Genomic DNA, 17,075 nt, shown 5'->3' with positions numbered 1-17,075 from the left:
GCTGAGTAAATAACAGTCAAATATTCCAAATGACATACATAGCCCTTGAATTGGGGGAAATGGCATTCAACATTCTAAAATTCTAACTCCATAAATCTTTTCAGGACACCTCAGATGAAGGTAATTTTTACTTTTCCAATAAGTTACTGCCAGGATCAACCACTTGATACTTATCAGAGATAGCTGTATAGTCTTGCTTACCTTTTTTGAACATGAATTATATCTTATCTCTTCAAATAGATTATGAACTCTTAGGAGGATGTCTTATTTTTGCAAAAACTTGGGCTTATTTTTTGCAAAAAGCCATACTCTTTTTTTTGTTTGTTTTTATTTTTCTAGATCCTTCTTCACTGGTGAATCCCACATTGCAGTGGCCCAAGGATCACTTGGGAAGCTGGTTAAAAATTTATAATGAGCTGGTCACAGACCACATATAGAGAGCCACTGTCCTACAGAGCCCATGAGGCACACTGCCTTCTATGCAGGTCCATGTATTTTGACAGGCATTCTAGGCTTATGAGAAGAAAGCCTAAACTTCAGAAACACCAAATTAGGCCACTATTAAAGAGAGACTAGTTCTAAAAATAACTCAGCTATCTAGGGATTTTAAATATAGAAACCCTTTTTAGTCTTGAACATGTGAAACCCTTGTCCTAGTACCTAAGCTCATTACCACTTAAATCAGTGACTCTCAAGTTGCTCCTGGGAGTGGCAATACCCTGATTGTAGTGTCTTTGAGTTAAAAACAGAGCCTTTCACCTCCTTCACGTATGGGGCAGCCTGTGGCAACTGAAGGGACAGCCCCTGAACTCCTACTGTGCCTTGGATGCTACCCACACCAGCCACTGGTGTTTCAGAGACTATGCCCTGGGGACGCTCAGTTCTTTCTAATAAAGAGACAAAATTAAAATGTTTCTTTAAAATCTGAAGTGTATATTCTTACATATGTGCTTAAAATGTATAGAAACTCCCTGAGATAACCAAATAGACCCTGCGAGTGAAACTATCAGGGCTGTAAATTTCTATGGGCACTACCTGTTAAAACAAATAATTTCTTGCTTAGTGGATGGAAGTTAATTTAGGATTAGTGAGTAGGTGGGTAGGGGAAAATATTTTAGGTAATTCCTTAAATTGTTTAATATATATTTTTATTGATTTCAGAGAGGAAGGGAGAGAGAGAGAGAGAGAGAGAGAGAGAGAGAGAGAGAGAGAGAAACATCAATGATGAGAGAGAATCATTGATTAGCTGCCTCCTGCACACCCCACACTAGTTTAAGGCCACAACCAGGGAATGTGCCCTGGCCGGGAATCAAACTGTGACCTCTGGGTTCCTAAGTTGATGCTCAATCACTGAGCCAAGCTGGACAGGCAGATAATTCCTTAAACTTTTTTTTTCCCCAAATGTTTTATTGACAAACAATCATGGTGTATATATTCATATACATTCTATTATACAAAAAAGATTATAGTGTACAATTGTTTGGTACCTTCTTTTCTACTACATAAGATTCCTTAAACTTTTTACTGTTTACTGAAGCACCTTTAATCAGGGAGTGCCTTCAAGCAAGACTGAGACATCTTAAGACTCACAAGACCTCCAACCACCAGTGCCTAATTGAAAATCTATTTCCAGAGACAGTTGAAACCCAAAGCAAAACAACAATGTAAGAAGCACTTTTTTTTTTCTTTCCACATAGTGTCAAACTTTTAAGAGCAGCTGATGGGACAGGGGACCTCTTGCTGTACCCAAACTAATTAGATTGCTCTCACCCCATCTCCCCTGCCCAGATTTTTTCCCCTGCAGTAGGAGAGCAGTCAATACCAATTCCTTTATGCCACTACTTTTGCTCATCTTCCCACTAATCACCAGACCCTCCATTTCATCGCACCAGCCTAAACCAACAGTCGAATGCTTCCCATAACCTCCAGATTATTTCCCGTGTGTTGATTTCCTGGGGAATGTGTACACTTTGGTGTTGACAGTACAAGGTATATTCCGTGCTCTCTCTTGAACTTAGCAGGTTTCGACAGATTTATGGGAGGACAGATGGCCATTACAGGCTGAAGGCTGACAAGAGGCAGTTCAGAGCATTGTTAACACACTTGCACAAACTCTCAGCAGTGCAGCTCTGTGCAGAATGTAATTCAGCCTATAGCTTTTTTATTGCTGCCTATTTTCTTTTGTCAAAAGAGCCTGCTGTGCAGAGCAACAAATGGCTGCTATTACCCAGAATGTAATGGGTGTCAGACAAATCACGTAACACAAACAATCAAGAGTATGTAGGTCATATTTCAACAGAGCACAACCTTAGCAATATTTATGATTACTGCATTGAAATGTGCTCTATAATAAACAAGTACCTCTACATCACTCACACTTACGCACTTCTGCACAGCAGATCCGGGAGAAGTGGCACACACTCTACAGTCATCGTTTTAAACAGCCCTTTGATTTAAAAAAAAAAAAAAGAGTCGAAGGCAAGTTTTGTTTTGTTTTGTTTTTCATTATGTGCCATAAAACGATTTTCTTGGAGGAGTTCTCTTTTGGGTTTCTTTGTTTAATTGAATGACTCTGGTAAATGGCGAGTCCTCTGCTCTGTTTTCTGTGCTCCACTATCCACCCAATGACTGCAGCGGGATCTTTATTGCAATAGTTTACAGCATTTTACAGAATCTCCTGCTAAATCTGGGACTTGCTTTGGAGTGTATTTGACAGTGAGATTTTTCTTCTGTCGCACGCCAATTCAGTTGTTGCTTAAGGAAAAAACAACGAGAAGATGAGTATCTGTATGTTTAAAAACTCACCAAAAAAGGAGGATCGGGCCAACAGAAGTGTGTGACTTATCCTATTCATATACTTTGGGTCTCGATAACTTGGAGGAGGTGTCAAGAGGACATAGGAAAGGCTGATACTCAGTATGAGCTGTTATTGTTACATGAATTGTTAGAATATTTCTTAATCTAAGCTTCTCCAGTGTCCTCTGCCCACCCCCAGGACTCCTGGGAGCTCCATGACAGCAGCAACCAAAGTGTTAACAGTAGACATGGAGGGGCCTCCCATACCCTGCTCTGGCCCAGAGTGCCTCCACCCCTATTACTTTTTAAGTATTTCCTATATCACCCCTGATTGCAGGGGAACAAACTGGCCTTACAGCAAAGCTTCAGAACATTCCTGTGGCATGTGACTAATTCCCCAACTGTTGCTCAGGGAAGATGAAGATCTTATCATTGACCCTGTGCACTCTCCCACAGAGCAGGGGCAGGAAGGGGAGCAAGGTGAGAATGAAAAGAACCTGGTTTTCCAGGTGTCTGCCACCAAAGCCTCCCAAGCTAATAAGGGAGAGGAAATTGCTTTGTGATTCTTGTTTAAAGAAACACAATAGTACCATTTCCAGAAAGAAAACAGAACAAAGAAATTATCTTTCCCAATGTTGGGTCAAGATGGATGAGATTAAACAGAGAAAATGAATGATACGTTTGAAATATGGAAGGAATTCCTGACAGTCAGAGTTGGCAAAAGTTGCAATGTGTTGTAAAGAGAATTTGTTGGGTCTCTGTTCCTTGGACACTTCAGGCCCAGGAATGGATTATATGATCTGTCAAAATCACTTTCCAGTTCTCTGATGCTGTGTGGTTTTTCCTTTGAAAACTAATGACCACGGCTCATGTTTTGCTTTGGTCTATTTCCCCAAAGATAAGTCACATACAAAAGAAGGATATACAGACAGGGTAGAGAAAATTTATGCTATTTGTCAATATCCCATCCAGCGCAACGAACTTTTAAGTAGGAAGTTTAAAAAAGAAAATATAAAACTCCACATAAAAGAAGACTAAAAAGTTAAAAATTGATTGGTTAATGAGTGGGGTTTTTTAAATGCAAGTCCATTGATGTGCATTTTGAATGATTACCCATTTAAACCGAGGAAAAACATTAAGTGAAAAATAAATGAGACCAAATTATATGCCCACTATCATCAAAACCATGGGGGCAAAATATATCAAAGGAAGAAAAAGATTGCTAAGACTTAGTGTGTTAGGGGGATGAGATTGCTGATTATGTTGCTCCTCTCATTTCCCTAATTAGTTATAAATTAGTTATATTGCTTTTTATTACTTGTATAGTAATAACAATAAAACAACTTACATATGCATGTGCCTATACATATCCATGAAATTTTGGGGTCAGTCACTCTGGTCCCTAACCAAATTTCTTCCTGTCTTGTGGTTAAAACCATCATCTTGTTCAGCTGACATTGCTTTGCCATTACCATTTGAGAAACAAAAAGTCTAGTGCTCTGAAAATTTCCATATGCTATAGAGTTGAATGCCGTCTGCCAAAAGAGCATTCTCTTTTCTCTCATCTTGCTTACTAACAGCTACTGTATTTTGAAATCACATTAGTTTTTACACCTGTAAAAGAGAAGTGTTTTTTTTATCAACCAAAATGAGCTAGTTTGGGACAATCACAAAGTCAGACCAGCTGGCAATACCTACTAAAGCAAACTTCCTATCTCATCCCTCCTGTTTCCCAAAGACTCTGCAGATGGGACAGAGGGATTATTCAGGAGACCTTAGAATTTTGTTGACTCTTTATACTTCCACTGAAATGTTTGGAAAATTTCACTAAAATTTGTCAGAGTAAAGGAAAACAAAACATCAGAAAAGCTTGGGCAACAGCTTGGTGTGATTCTTCTGCCACAACCCAACAGATTAAGTTTGTAGACCCAGGATCAACAAATCAACAACACGAATGCTGTTTCTACCCTGTCCACCCCCCGGCTGCACCTATGGCAGACATCACTAATTGATCATGACATTCCTACTGAGCACAGACTTGGCCTGAGAATCCTTCTCAACATAACGCTCCTGGCAGCCAATACCAATCAATGACACTTGGCAAGTGAAATGAAACCTATTTAACATAACAGATGTCAACTACTATCTTTAAAATCCAGGCTTCAGGAAAGAAACATAATGTCTAGTCAGACAGACCTGCTTTGAACCCTGGGTTCACCACGGAGCTAGAATCAACATAAAACTTTTTCTTCAACAATTAACTGGGCAGAGAGTAAAAAAGATATCTGTGCGGTGCTATTAGGGAGTGTCTATGCTGTAGAATTAGTAGCTATAATAACTGTTGTTGAGAGAATATCAAAGAGGACATTTCTACCTGCATTTGGTAAATCTCACACCCATACAAAAAGCAGCATATGTTTAATTTCATGGGGACTTAATGGGGTTTTGCCATAAGAACCCATAATTTCATATATTAAAGTTCCAAAGAGGAGATAACATTAACTCAATTAAAGATCATCAAAAGATGAAAAGATGTGCAATGACCTTAGTAGATGAAATTAACATAGTAGTTAAATAGCTAATACTTATTGAACACATATATGCTGGTACTGGACCAAGTCTTTTTCATGTTTTCTCTCATTTAAACCTCATGGTGACTCAATAAAATGCAGGCATACTTATCATCTTCATTTGATGCATAAGGATCCTGAGAATGATAGAAGTTTCTTAAATTGACCAAAAGCCATACATCTAGATAGGGGTACATTCAGAATTTGAACTTAGATTAGTCCCATATCAGAGCCAATGTTCCTCACAGCTTCACTAAGCTACACTATCTGTTTTTTGAAAATCAAAATAAATTACTTTTATTTGGAGCATTACTGCTTATAAAGTGTTTTGGTTCAGGTTAAACTACATGAAATTGCCATTTTTGTATTTCTAAAATGGTTGAATATTGGCGATTTTAAGTTTGAACCTATAATTTAGTCCTTTGAGTCAGACAGTAATTTCATTTGGGAATTATAAATAGGGCTTTAAAATTGAGAAATCTCAGCCCTAGAGAAGAGTAAGGATATTGAAAAATGTTCTAGAAATAAAAAGATGAAGGTAGGAAAGTACTTGTGTTATCTTGCATATTTCCTTGCTGATTTCACTGTCCCTGTCAAATTCCTTTCTCCTAAATATCTCTTTGATTTCCTTCCTTCTTGCTTCTACTCCAACAATATCTTCTCCTCCTTCTACCTGTACACTTCAAAATCTGATACACATATTTTTCTCCCTTAAGGCTCCCCACGTTTACCACGTGGAGAGCCCAATTCCCTCCAAACTCCTTTCTATTGATCACTTCACTCACTCACTGTATAATCAGATTGTCTTAATGCTTCTTTCAGTCCTGAACTGCCTTTGCATTTCTTTTCAATCTTCTGTAATCATTCTATATAACTTGAAGATATGTTATAGGGCTCCTTTTGATAACTTCGTTCCTCCCTTCGGTGATTCTCTGAGGCATAACTGGTGTTGGTCACATTCTCCAAACACTACTATACAACAAATTTTGCTCAAGGTTTTTAGAGGAGCTGGAGATCATGTACATCACACATTTCAGATCCACAAGAGCTCTGCCAAAAAAGCAAAACAAAACTCTCTTCCACCAGAACCTACTCCATACATCACCCTCCAGGCATGTTCCATACTTCTTCCAGCTTTCCTCAGCATCCTCCAAGTTCCTCCTCACCCCTTCTTTTCCTATAGTTCTAAATTTCTTCTCTGATGCAATGCGATTTGGCCTACCACCGCTTCTCTAATTTGCATCTTCATGCTTACAGCCACCATGCCCAACAAACTAAAAAAATGCCCCTTGTGCCCACCTTTCTTAGGAGGTAACTGAACATTATAAATAATAAATGATATTTTCCCTTTATGTTTCTCATACAATGTGTTCTCTTCTCCAAACAGCCTATGAGCCCACTCCTTAAACAGGAAAACATTTACCAGCATCTACTATGGCAGTATGTCCATGGATTAGTCTCTCTGTTTGACACTTGCTGTGCATCCATCAGCCAAGAGCTAGCATATTGCAAGCACAGAGTAGGCATGAAAAATACGTTGTTAAATTGATTTCCATTGTACCCAATAATCTTTCAAAGCACCCAGAAAAAGGGATTTAAACACGTAGAAGAATTCTGACACACTGACAGAAATAAATCCACTGTATATGTTTTTAAAGATTATAAGTACTTTTAAAGTATTTTCTATAAATCTCTACCTGCCTTTCAATAGTGTAGGCTACTATCCATCAAAATTATGACTAAATTGCTTAAAATTAGTTATCAATAAGAGAAACATTAAAACTTCTGGTAAAAAATCAAAGTAATTGATTTTCTATAACAACATAATCTCACTAATAGAAGAAATGCAATTTAAATGATATGTTCATATACATAAATTAACAAAATATTTTAAAAACAAAGACACCCAATGCTAGAGAGGAGGAAATAAAGCAAGTATATCCAAAGAGTGTTAATAGGATTATAGATAGAAATACCCTTTTCAGAAAGCAATGTGGCAATGGATATCACAAAGCCCCAAAGTATTTATGTCCTTATATTCAGTATGAATAACTACTATAAATTTATTTTGAGAAAAAATCAGAATAAGACATTTATGAATGAAGATGTCCACTGTAGTAACAACCTAACTGCATAACAGTAGGGGTATTAATAAGTAAATTTAGATGTACCTATTCAAACTAAGGTTATATTGCATCCTAAAAGCATTATAATAAAGGGCCATAATGATACAAAAATTCATCATTAAAATGTTAATGGAAAACTGGGGAAGCAAATTCACATATATATGAATGTATACAAAAAGATCACAGATACATAAAAATATCCATAGAAAACAATGGCATAGTTATCTTTGTATCTTAGAACCATGAATAATTTTCTACCAGTTTATATTATTGACATTTTTACAGTAAAGTTTATTATTTATAATTAAAGAATAATAAAAAAGTATTTATTTAATACAAATCTTGGTTTTGGTATATATCATGGAAACTTTCTCAACCCTCTCTAAAAGAAAGTAACTTACTAATATAACATTCTGAACAATTTTTGGTTAATAGGTTCCTTTCAGTTAACTTGTCACAGTAGGCCATTTTTTCAAACCAGTTAATGTCCATTATACTGGTGACTAAAATTATGTGAGAAAATAAAATATCATGTAAATAAAATATCAGTAAAAAAGTTGTTTCTATAAAAAGACCCCATAAAGACTAAATGAAGGGCTGTCAAAGGTTGTAGATTGGTGCTAATGAAAAGCACTGAGGAAAAATGAAGACTTATGATTGCAATTTATATGAAAGCCATAAAAATCTAGAATGGTTCTACACTAAGAGTACCACACAAATATCTTTAACTCTTTTATTTCAAAAAGTAAGAAACAAAAAATGGGACCATCCACAATGCATTATTAGTGAGGCTTGTGACAGAAAGATGCCTACTTAAGTTTGCCTACTTAAGTTCAAAGTAAAGGTTTCTGTTTTCCACCAAAATTTGATATTTTAATGTATATTTATGTTGTAAGCAAAAGTAAAATGACAAGACAAATGTATACTTTAATCAGCACTTTGGATAAAACCACCAAATACTCATTCTCATTGATCTGATATGAAGACCTCTACTGCATGCAGTATATACACAAAAGAATAACTTATAATCATATATATAAATTATAATTCATTTAAACAATTATGTATGCCTATGCTTATAAGCAAATATATATGTATGTAGATGTGTATATGCATATAAAGATATATTTGTATATATGTATATATATGAGTCTACATACATACACACATATAAAATATATGTAAATACCATAAAATTAACTAGTCTACTGTTTTACCAAATCGTGCTATCATGCAATAGATCTTTCATATGGAGGTAATTTCGGGAACTCTGAGTGTGAAATTAAACTTAGCGACAATGACCACGGTGCACGTAGGCACTGTGGTTCTGGTCGAAAGCATCTTGTTTAACTTACTGTTCCTTTACCCTTATCAGCAATGGCCAGAGCCAAGAAATTTCTTGTTCAGACATCCTAAGGTTCACCTTCTGGTGGGGTTCAAGTCCCGAAATTTAAAGCTCTGTGCAAAGGCACCATTTACAACCAAATCAGAAGTCTGTTTTGGAACTCTTGGTTTAGTAAGTTTCTCAGAGTTCAGTCCAAGTTTTTAGTGCTCCTTCCTCTTCAGTGTGTGAAGTCAAGACTGGCTAAATGAGTTCAGAAGTCCAAATGGTGAAGGAAATAGCTCTTCTTTAAAATATATATAAGAACGTTTTGTATTGGTGAATGGGTATATTTTCATGTTTCTCCTTTGCTGAAAAGATATTAAAATGGTAACATACAGAGGAGAGGATTGCACTGTTAGGCACACCAGAGAGTGAGAAAACATTCCAAGTGAAGCATTGAGAAGTAGTAAACCTGGCTTTAAACCTTTGCTCCTCGCTTTCTTGCTCTGTGAACTTGGGCAAGTTACTCAACATCTCTGAACCTTATTTCTTCATCTTAAAAATGAGAGAACTACCACCATCCTTATGAGGTCTTATGAAATCAGCCCAAACCAATTATGTGCCTGGCACATTTATTGAGAGGGAGATCAGTAAATGTTCATTTCCCCTACTACTCAAGTTGTGGTGTCTTAATCTGAAATAGGGTTATTTGAGGATCCAAAGCAGTAATACATATGGGGGTGGGGAAGCGAAAGTAGGTTTATAGTTGTGAGTGTGCAAAACAGTTTATTCTTGGATTATTTATTAATTATTGTATTATTTTCATACAAACAATTGTAAACCTACTTTTGCCCCACCCTGTATACACCAGACTCTTGCTCAAGTCTGACCCACAATAAATATCATCTCTTAAAGAAAGTAAACAACTAGAAATATTTATAGAAAACTTCTTATCCAATGTTGTTTGTTCTCTATTATTGTCATCAATCACACAAAGAAAACAATCTGTTTAACATATATTCATCACACACACACACACACACACGCACATACACACACACACACACACGCACACACACACAATTCCAAGTGAAATGTAAGGCTCACCTGCAGTTCCAGAGAGTTCCACACTTAAGGTTCGTTCAATAGTCTTGTTCTCAAATGGGGAACCCTTGGGGTCACTGGAAGATATGGCACATTTATAAAAACAAACTGAAATGGAGTTGCTGTAGCCAAATGTATTAGAACCCCCTTCCCTTTCTGAAAATGGTTACATTTCTTAATACTTACTTTGGTGACTCTGGGGTCAGAGGAAGAGATAAAGTTGTTGGTTTGGCTAAAGGAAAAAAAAGGAAACTAATTATGAAATATTGAGTGTTTTTTTAGATTTGTTTTCTTGCTACAACTGTCAGGTGGGAAACTGGAAACTGTAAATCAAAAGTAAGAAAATCCCTGAATATTAGATCAAAGTCAGACAACAGTCCATTATGCTAAAAAAAAAAAAAATCCAAACATTTGTATCAGAAAACTACCATTCAAAAAACATATAAAAATAGAGTTAAAAAAAAAGTAGCATCCCTGTTAAGGATATCAAATGTGCATTATACCATCAGAAGGAAATGATGTTTTCTATTTGAATTTGGAATACAGTACACAGTTTGTTTAGACAAGAAAAAAGCAGAGTAACCACAAGATGACAGAACATTATGAATATTCAGTTGATTTTTCTTCTAAAACATATAATTTTATATCTAGCCTGAGAATAGGTTATTTGTATGAGGCCAAAGCTCACCCAATAACCATTCCCTTCACTAAAAATGAATTCAGAGATATGGCAAATTTTGGACATTTGATCCAGATGTTGAAAAGGGGCTCAGATTCTCAAATCTGACAAACAAGTAAAGTAAGATACTATGTTTATCAGTTGAGAGACCCAGAGCTTTGTAAAGAGAGCTCACCTACTTCCCTTTATGCTTCCTAAATTTTACCTGTTACAGAAGGCATTTCCCAATTATAAAGGATGAAGTAAGAAGCTTCTTCTTACTCCAAAATTTCAATTGCTACTCTTCGGCAGTCTTGTATTTTGAACAGAAGGAGAGGAAAGCAAAATGAGAAATGCCCTTGGGATATATATCTACATATCTATAATAATAAAAGCACAATATGCTAATTAGAGCTGCAGGAGGAAGCTGGGGCTGCAGCCACAGGGTCCAGGCAGCCACTGATGACTGCAAGGGAGGGATCCAGGCAGCCACCCCCTACTGTCAGGGAGGAATTCAGGCAGCTGCCCCCAACTTCCAGGGAGGGATCCAGGCAGCCACTGAGGCTGTGAAGGCCTACTTTTGCATGACTTTCATGCATCGGGCCTCTAGTCTATGTAATAAAAGCCTAAGCGACAGTTAAGGTGGAATGACCAGAACGAACGGTCGCTATGATGCGCACTGACCACCAGAGGACAGACGCTCAACACAGGAGTTGCCCCTGGTAGTTCAGTGCACTCCCACAGGGGTAAAGCCACTGAGCCAGAAGCTGGGCTCCTAGTTGGTGAGCACAGCAGTGGTGGCGGGAGCCTCTTTCTCCTCTATGGCAGCGCTAAGGAGCAGCGAGCCAAGCTGTAAGGAGCAGTGAGCAGGTGGCCGGTAAGGAGCAAGGGGTCCTGGGCTGCGAGAGAGTGCAGGCTGGGCTGAGGAACCACCCCCCCACACACACCAGTGCATAAGTGGGCCTCTAGTTATTTATATATATGCCTACCTACAAAGATATATGTATACATAAGTCAATTTTTTTCTCAGTAAAATAACTACTTTCAAAAGGTAGCTATTTAAATAATGAAAATCACAGAATTGCAATAAAAACAGTCTTTAGAATAATCTTCCTTATTTTATGGAGGAAAAGCCTGAGAAAAATCTTTGAGATGCTAAAAGATATTGTCAGAGCCATAAAAATAGTTACTGGCAGAGTTGGCCCAGAATATGTTTCCTTTCTCCTATTATCAAAAGAGACTGCAACCAATAGATATTCAAGCAAATTAATCAACCCCAGTAATTAAGGTCTTTTGAAATGTGAAAATATTATTTATATCCAAATTAGGCTGAAATTAGGTACTTTACTTAGATAAATAGTATTTACATATTTAATTTGTAGATTTAGATTTAGTTTTTAAACAATGGAATGGTTTCTCATCTATCCAATGTGCATTCAGTAATACGAAGCTCATGCTGTCTTCTACAAATTAGATACATTGATTGATTGGCTTTTCCATATAAACAGATAAATGAACTGGCCTTACATTATTCTTTTGGTATGTCTGATATAATGAACCTTTCAAAAAGAACACACTTATGAAGGAACTTTACCAACTTTTAAGGTGTTCAACTAATAATTACAATAATGCATGCAGGTTTTATAGACCATGTCTATCTATGAACTATGTGCTATCACACACAATAAAAGCACATGGAAAATCAGTCACTAGAATTCCAGTTTTCAAGGTGTAGAGTTGGCTTTCTGAAATGCTCAAAGAAAGACCCCCAAAATTCTGGTAGTTGGGTACAGGTAAGGCCAAGGGCAATGGAAGGAGGGAGTAGGCAATGGAGACAATTTAATGGGACAAAAGGCAACAGGAAATGAGGGCTATAGGGGAAGGGTACAGCTGAAACCACATATAGACTCTAATCACTGAATATGTCCAGGCTCACAAAAACTCACTAAAGGAGCCTGCTTTGGTTCACTCAGAGTTTAATCCACACTGTTCCAGAGACTTTATTCCACATTGATCCTTGAGGGCAGGAATTCACCTTTTTTATGCAGAACATGGTATTTTTAGTGAATGAACACATTAGCAAATGAATGAATAAGTGAATGAGGGGGGGACACCAAAAAGTGCCAAAGGCCAGACTATTATCCTAAAGAACTTGAAAGAATCTGACTGAGGTCACCATGTTACAAAGAACAAACAGGAAGTTCAGTGAGAAAAAAATTACAATACATTAAGAAAGGTAACCTCAGCAGAATCTCTCAGTTTCATCTCCAAGAGTTCACGTGTTTTTCTTTCAAATTTTGATAATAATTTAAGTAATCCCTAAAGCTGAGCATTTATTTCCTGTTGGTTATTAACAGCCAGTCATGTTTGCTTTGTTTTAGGACTTTAATAACTACAAGAATATATATATACATATATATATATGTAATATTTATATATATATTTATATAGTTATATAGTGATTAATGAAAAAAAAAAAAAAAACAAGCCACATACAGCATGTCTCTTCTAAAGAATATTTCCCCCATAGGCCAATTTAGTTCCTCACTGCCATGGTTTGCAACAGTGTACAGTAATATTTAGTGGTAAGCAAATTTAAAAATTGGAAAAAAAAAGAACCTCAAAATCCAAAAGGGCCAATTAAAGTTTCAAAACAAGACCTTTGAAATGTGCTGCTGGGCTGGGTTTACTGCCTCCAAGGCTTCATGGACCTCAGAACTTCACATTCTGCTCCAGAAAATGAATGCATGACTAGCAGAAGGTCGGGAGTAGCAGTGAATTCTTCAACTCACTCACTAGAGCAAGCCCAGCTGGCTTTCCCTCACCTGAGGCCTTGGACAGCTATGTGTCTGTCCCCCAGCAGACTGGTTCTGCTCTGGGAAAAACTCTTCCAGTGTGTGTGGGGCCCATCAGGCCTAAGCAAGCTAAGAGAATTTGGCTCCTGTTCATAAATATATTTCCCTGAACTGGCAGAGAGGGATGGGTAGTGATTTTGAGATAGCCACCAGGAAAAACCTAACTGGGAGACAACTTAACATATTAAAGGAAGGTTCCTGAAAAATCTGGGTTTATGGTGGGCTGGGGATGAGAGAGGGAAAGTAAAAACACTGGGAAAGAAAATACTGTTGAAAAGCAGCAGCAGCAGCATACCTGTGCAAAGTAATCATGGTTCATAACAGGGAGGTGGGGCTACCACTCTGCAGCTGCACGGGGAAGTTGGGAAAACAAAAGGGAAAAAAAGAGGTGGGTGTTTATAAATACTATATTAGCAAATACCTACTTCCACTACAGGGGTAGAGGTCAAGTTCATGCGGAAACTGGGATATTTTTAAGCAAAGGCAACTTTTACAAGTTCTTTTTGCACCTGTAAGACTGGAATACCTTGAAAGGAGGGACCAAAAACAAAAGAAAATTTTATCTCTGCCAAGAGGGGTTTTCCCCAAATCAGCCTGATCTGCCTCAGAAGCCTTCTGATAATGTATGGAGGTAATAAAAAAATCAATCTAAGTGTTTCATTTAATCTAGGTAATCATTTCTTCAGATAGAAAGCAAATTTTTAAAATTCTAGGAATTTCCAAATCCTTATTTACAAAAAAAAAAAAATCTGTGAGCCTAACGTGTACTCTTAAAAAAAAATAAGAAAGAATGCACATAATAACCACAAGAGGCTGCATAATTGTTATTTACAATTTCTTTAGGTATATATACAGCAAGTCAACAATGCCTTATTTTTTCCATTATTGAAAGAGGAAAAAATAAAATAAAAGCTCTGTAATGAATCCCCTAACCCAGCCTGCCCAGAACTTCAATGACCTCAGCATTTTCAGAGCTCATGTAAACCTCATCTGAGGTTTCAATGCTCCCCACTTCGCCACCCCCCACTCTGCTAACATTTCAGGGACCATTGGGTGATTGTGAATCAGGCTGCATATCAGCTAAATAGGATATGTTCAACCTGTGTTGACTGAAGGATTCCCCCCCCCTCCGCCCCCATCTACAGTTAAGTGCTGAATTCTCTTTCCAGAGTGCAACTGTAGGAATGGAAGCCCACAGTTTTGGCCTCGCCAGCCGGGTGTATGCTGGCTCTCTCTTCAGCGCTCTCACCCACAGAGTATGTTCTGGTCCCCAACCTACCTTGCAAATGTTGCGACTGCGATTGTGTGTGGGACTTCTTTTTGGAGGTGCATTTGTCTCTGCTGCTGTTCCTGGTCTCTGTGGGTTTGCTGTGAGGAGGGTCATCGTTTGTGGTCAGATACTTGAGAAGCTCTGAGCAGGGACGTCTTTGTGGCTTTTGCTGTTGACAAATGCTCTTCGCTTTATTGCTCCATGAATTCTCGGTCTTAAAAACAAGGCATAAAGAAAGCTAAAATTAGTGAACTGAACCTTAGCAGAATGGATATAGGTTTTCTGAAGAGATGAGATTTTCAATGAAGTGTTCAGTCTAAGTGTACTGGATCTATGAGCTGTGAATAATTGTTTGCAGAACAAGGAAAGAAAATTACATTTAAAATTCCTAAATGACATTTATGCAGCTTTTTATTTCATTTCTCCTACATTTCAATGTTCTTACTCAGCAACATGTAACTAACAAGACCCTACAGCGCCTTTACTGTGAAAAAAAAAAAAAAACAAGCTGGTTTAAACCTTAATTTGCCATTGATTGCCAGAGCCCAGTATTCACAATTCTCTTAAGTACCCCTTAACGCTCCGTTTTCACTCACAGTGAATGGCAAGACAAACATTGTTTAATACAGCCCGCTAACCGAATTATGTCATTGCCAGCATTCCATCCAATTAATGGCAGAGACGGATCTTTTGCGGTGATTCCAGAGCAATCTTTCTCAGGTTGGACAGCTGGCAAAACAGCAACCCTGCATCTTAAAGTCACTTATAGTTAATACCAGCCTATCAGCAAATTGAATTGCAGCCCGCACTGCTGCATGTATTAATAAAATGGGCAAGGAGCAACAGACGGCAGAACTTCCATTCCAATCGTCCCAAGACAAAGTGTAAATGGACTCTGCCTGGTTTACAGCGGCTAGAGTGCTGCTTTTGGACACCCATTTCGTCATCGGTTTCAGCATCGTGAAGCAGCTGCAGGTGCCCAGCCCAATGAACACCGTAAATAAGCCCACGACTTGTTTTACAGCTTCAAGCAAAAACCCTCTGTGACTTCCCCTCCTGTATTAAAAAAGTTTGCTTTTGTACCTTAACGACTGCAGGGTTTGTTCTCATCCTGTGACTATGGTTTGCATGGTTCTGGGTACTGAGACCACTGCATTCATTATAACTTAGCTGAGTGTTGGCTGGTGCCAGTAAGAGCTTCTTAAGCTAAAAACATATCAGAGAAGGGGAAAAGCAAGAGAGTTATGAGTCATCTGAGCATTAAAATAAGTTATTAAAACTTCAAACTTAAAATTCAGTAATTGTAATGATAAAAAGTAATTCTATCACTCTTTAATTATATCACACCTCAGCACAAAAGCTCTAATAAACATGTATTTTTATTTATTTTTTGTGCTTTCTTTCAGAATGGTTTTTTTTTATTGATTAAGTTATTACATATGTGTCCTTATCCCCACATTACCTCCTACAAACATGTATTTTTAAAAACTAAGAAGAAGTTTGGCATTACACTACCACCTCTAAAACTATTTCCTTTTCCTACATTTGAGACTTAGTGTTGTCTACCTCAATATTTCACTTATATAAAATAATGGAAAAGGATCTTCCTAACAGGATTTCCAAACCACTACTGGGTGGGAAAAGCTGCCTTGCTAAATGAGGATTTGGGGCTTGGGGAGGGAGTATATGGACATTTTCCCATCAACAACCCAAATGAATCAAGTGGCAATAAATTAAAGGTTCTGTGATGTTCTGAGTCAAGTTGCACAATAAAGTATAATACTTTACTGATTCAAAGAACACTTGGAATAAAAGAATGGCTATCTTTGTTGAAGACTTTTAAATAGCCCTAGACAGATTTGCTGAGTCGATAGAGCATCCGCTGCAGACTGAAGGGTCTCCGGTTCCATTCCAGCCCAGGTTGCAGGCTGGATCACCAGTAGGGGGCATGCACGAGGCAGCCAATCAATGATTCTCTCTCATCATTGATGTTTCTATCTCTCTCTCCCTCTCCCTTCCTCTCTAAAATCAAATATATATATTTTTGTAAATGGATAGTCAGGAGATGTGGGTTCTGGCTTAGACAAAGAATTTACTCTTTTTACCTCTGTTTATTTGTGTAACTTTTACCTCCCTGCTTGGACATGTAGTATGACTCTAGGTCAATAGCGCCTCCTAATTGAGCCAAATGTGTGGATGAATGCAAAGAAATCAGAGTCCTAGACAGCAAAGCCAACAATACTGACAAAGGGAGAAAATTGGGGAAAAATAACAATCACGAGAGATTTTCTTCTAGACCAGAAATCTCAGAAGGCAAAAGAATACATGTAGGGTTTCCATATGTTTACATGGAGTGATTTTAACATTTACAA

The 17,075-nt window shown here is 37.6% G+C and overlaps 1 protein-coding gene across 2 annotated transcripts in view; it reads right to left on the bottom strand.

The window, feature by feature from the left end:
• PPARGC1A (PPARG coactivator 1 alpha) overlaps window positions 1–17,075 on the bottom strand; it is a 677,982-nt gene that overhangs the window by 23,956 nt on the left and 636,951 nt on the right. For both annotated transcript variants that reach the window (XM_006771042.2, XM_006771041.2), the window contains 4 exons: window positions 15,787–15,909; window positions 14,713–14,917; window positions 10,107–10,152; window positions 9,924–9,997 (listed from right to left, as the gene is read on the bottom strand). In XM_006771042.2, coding sequence (XP_006771105.1) covers window positions 9,924–9,997; window positions 10,107–10,152; window positions 14,713–14,917; window positions 15,787–15,909 — 448 coding nt within the window. The remainder of the gene's footprint in view (window positions 1–9,923; window positions 9,998–10,106; window positions 10,153–14,712; window positions 14,918–15,786; window positions 15,910–17,075) is intronic.

The sequence above is a fragment of the Myotis davidii genome, unplaced genomic scaffold (genome assembly GCF_000327345.1).
Source record: "Myotis davidii unplaced genomic scaffold, ASM32734v1 scaffold743, whole genome shotgun sequence".
In the NCBI taxonomy this organism is placed as follows: domain Eukaryota; kingdom Metazoa; phylum Chordata; class Mammalia; order Chiroptera; family Vespertilionidae; genus Myotis; species Myotis davidii.
This window is presented reverse-complemented; position numbering and strand designations above follow the sequence as displayed.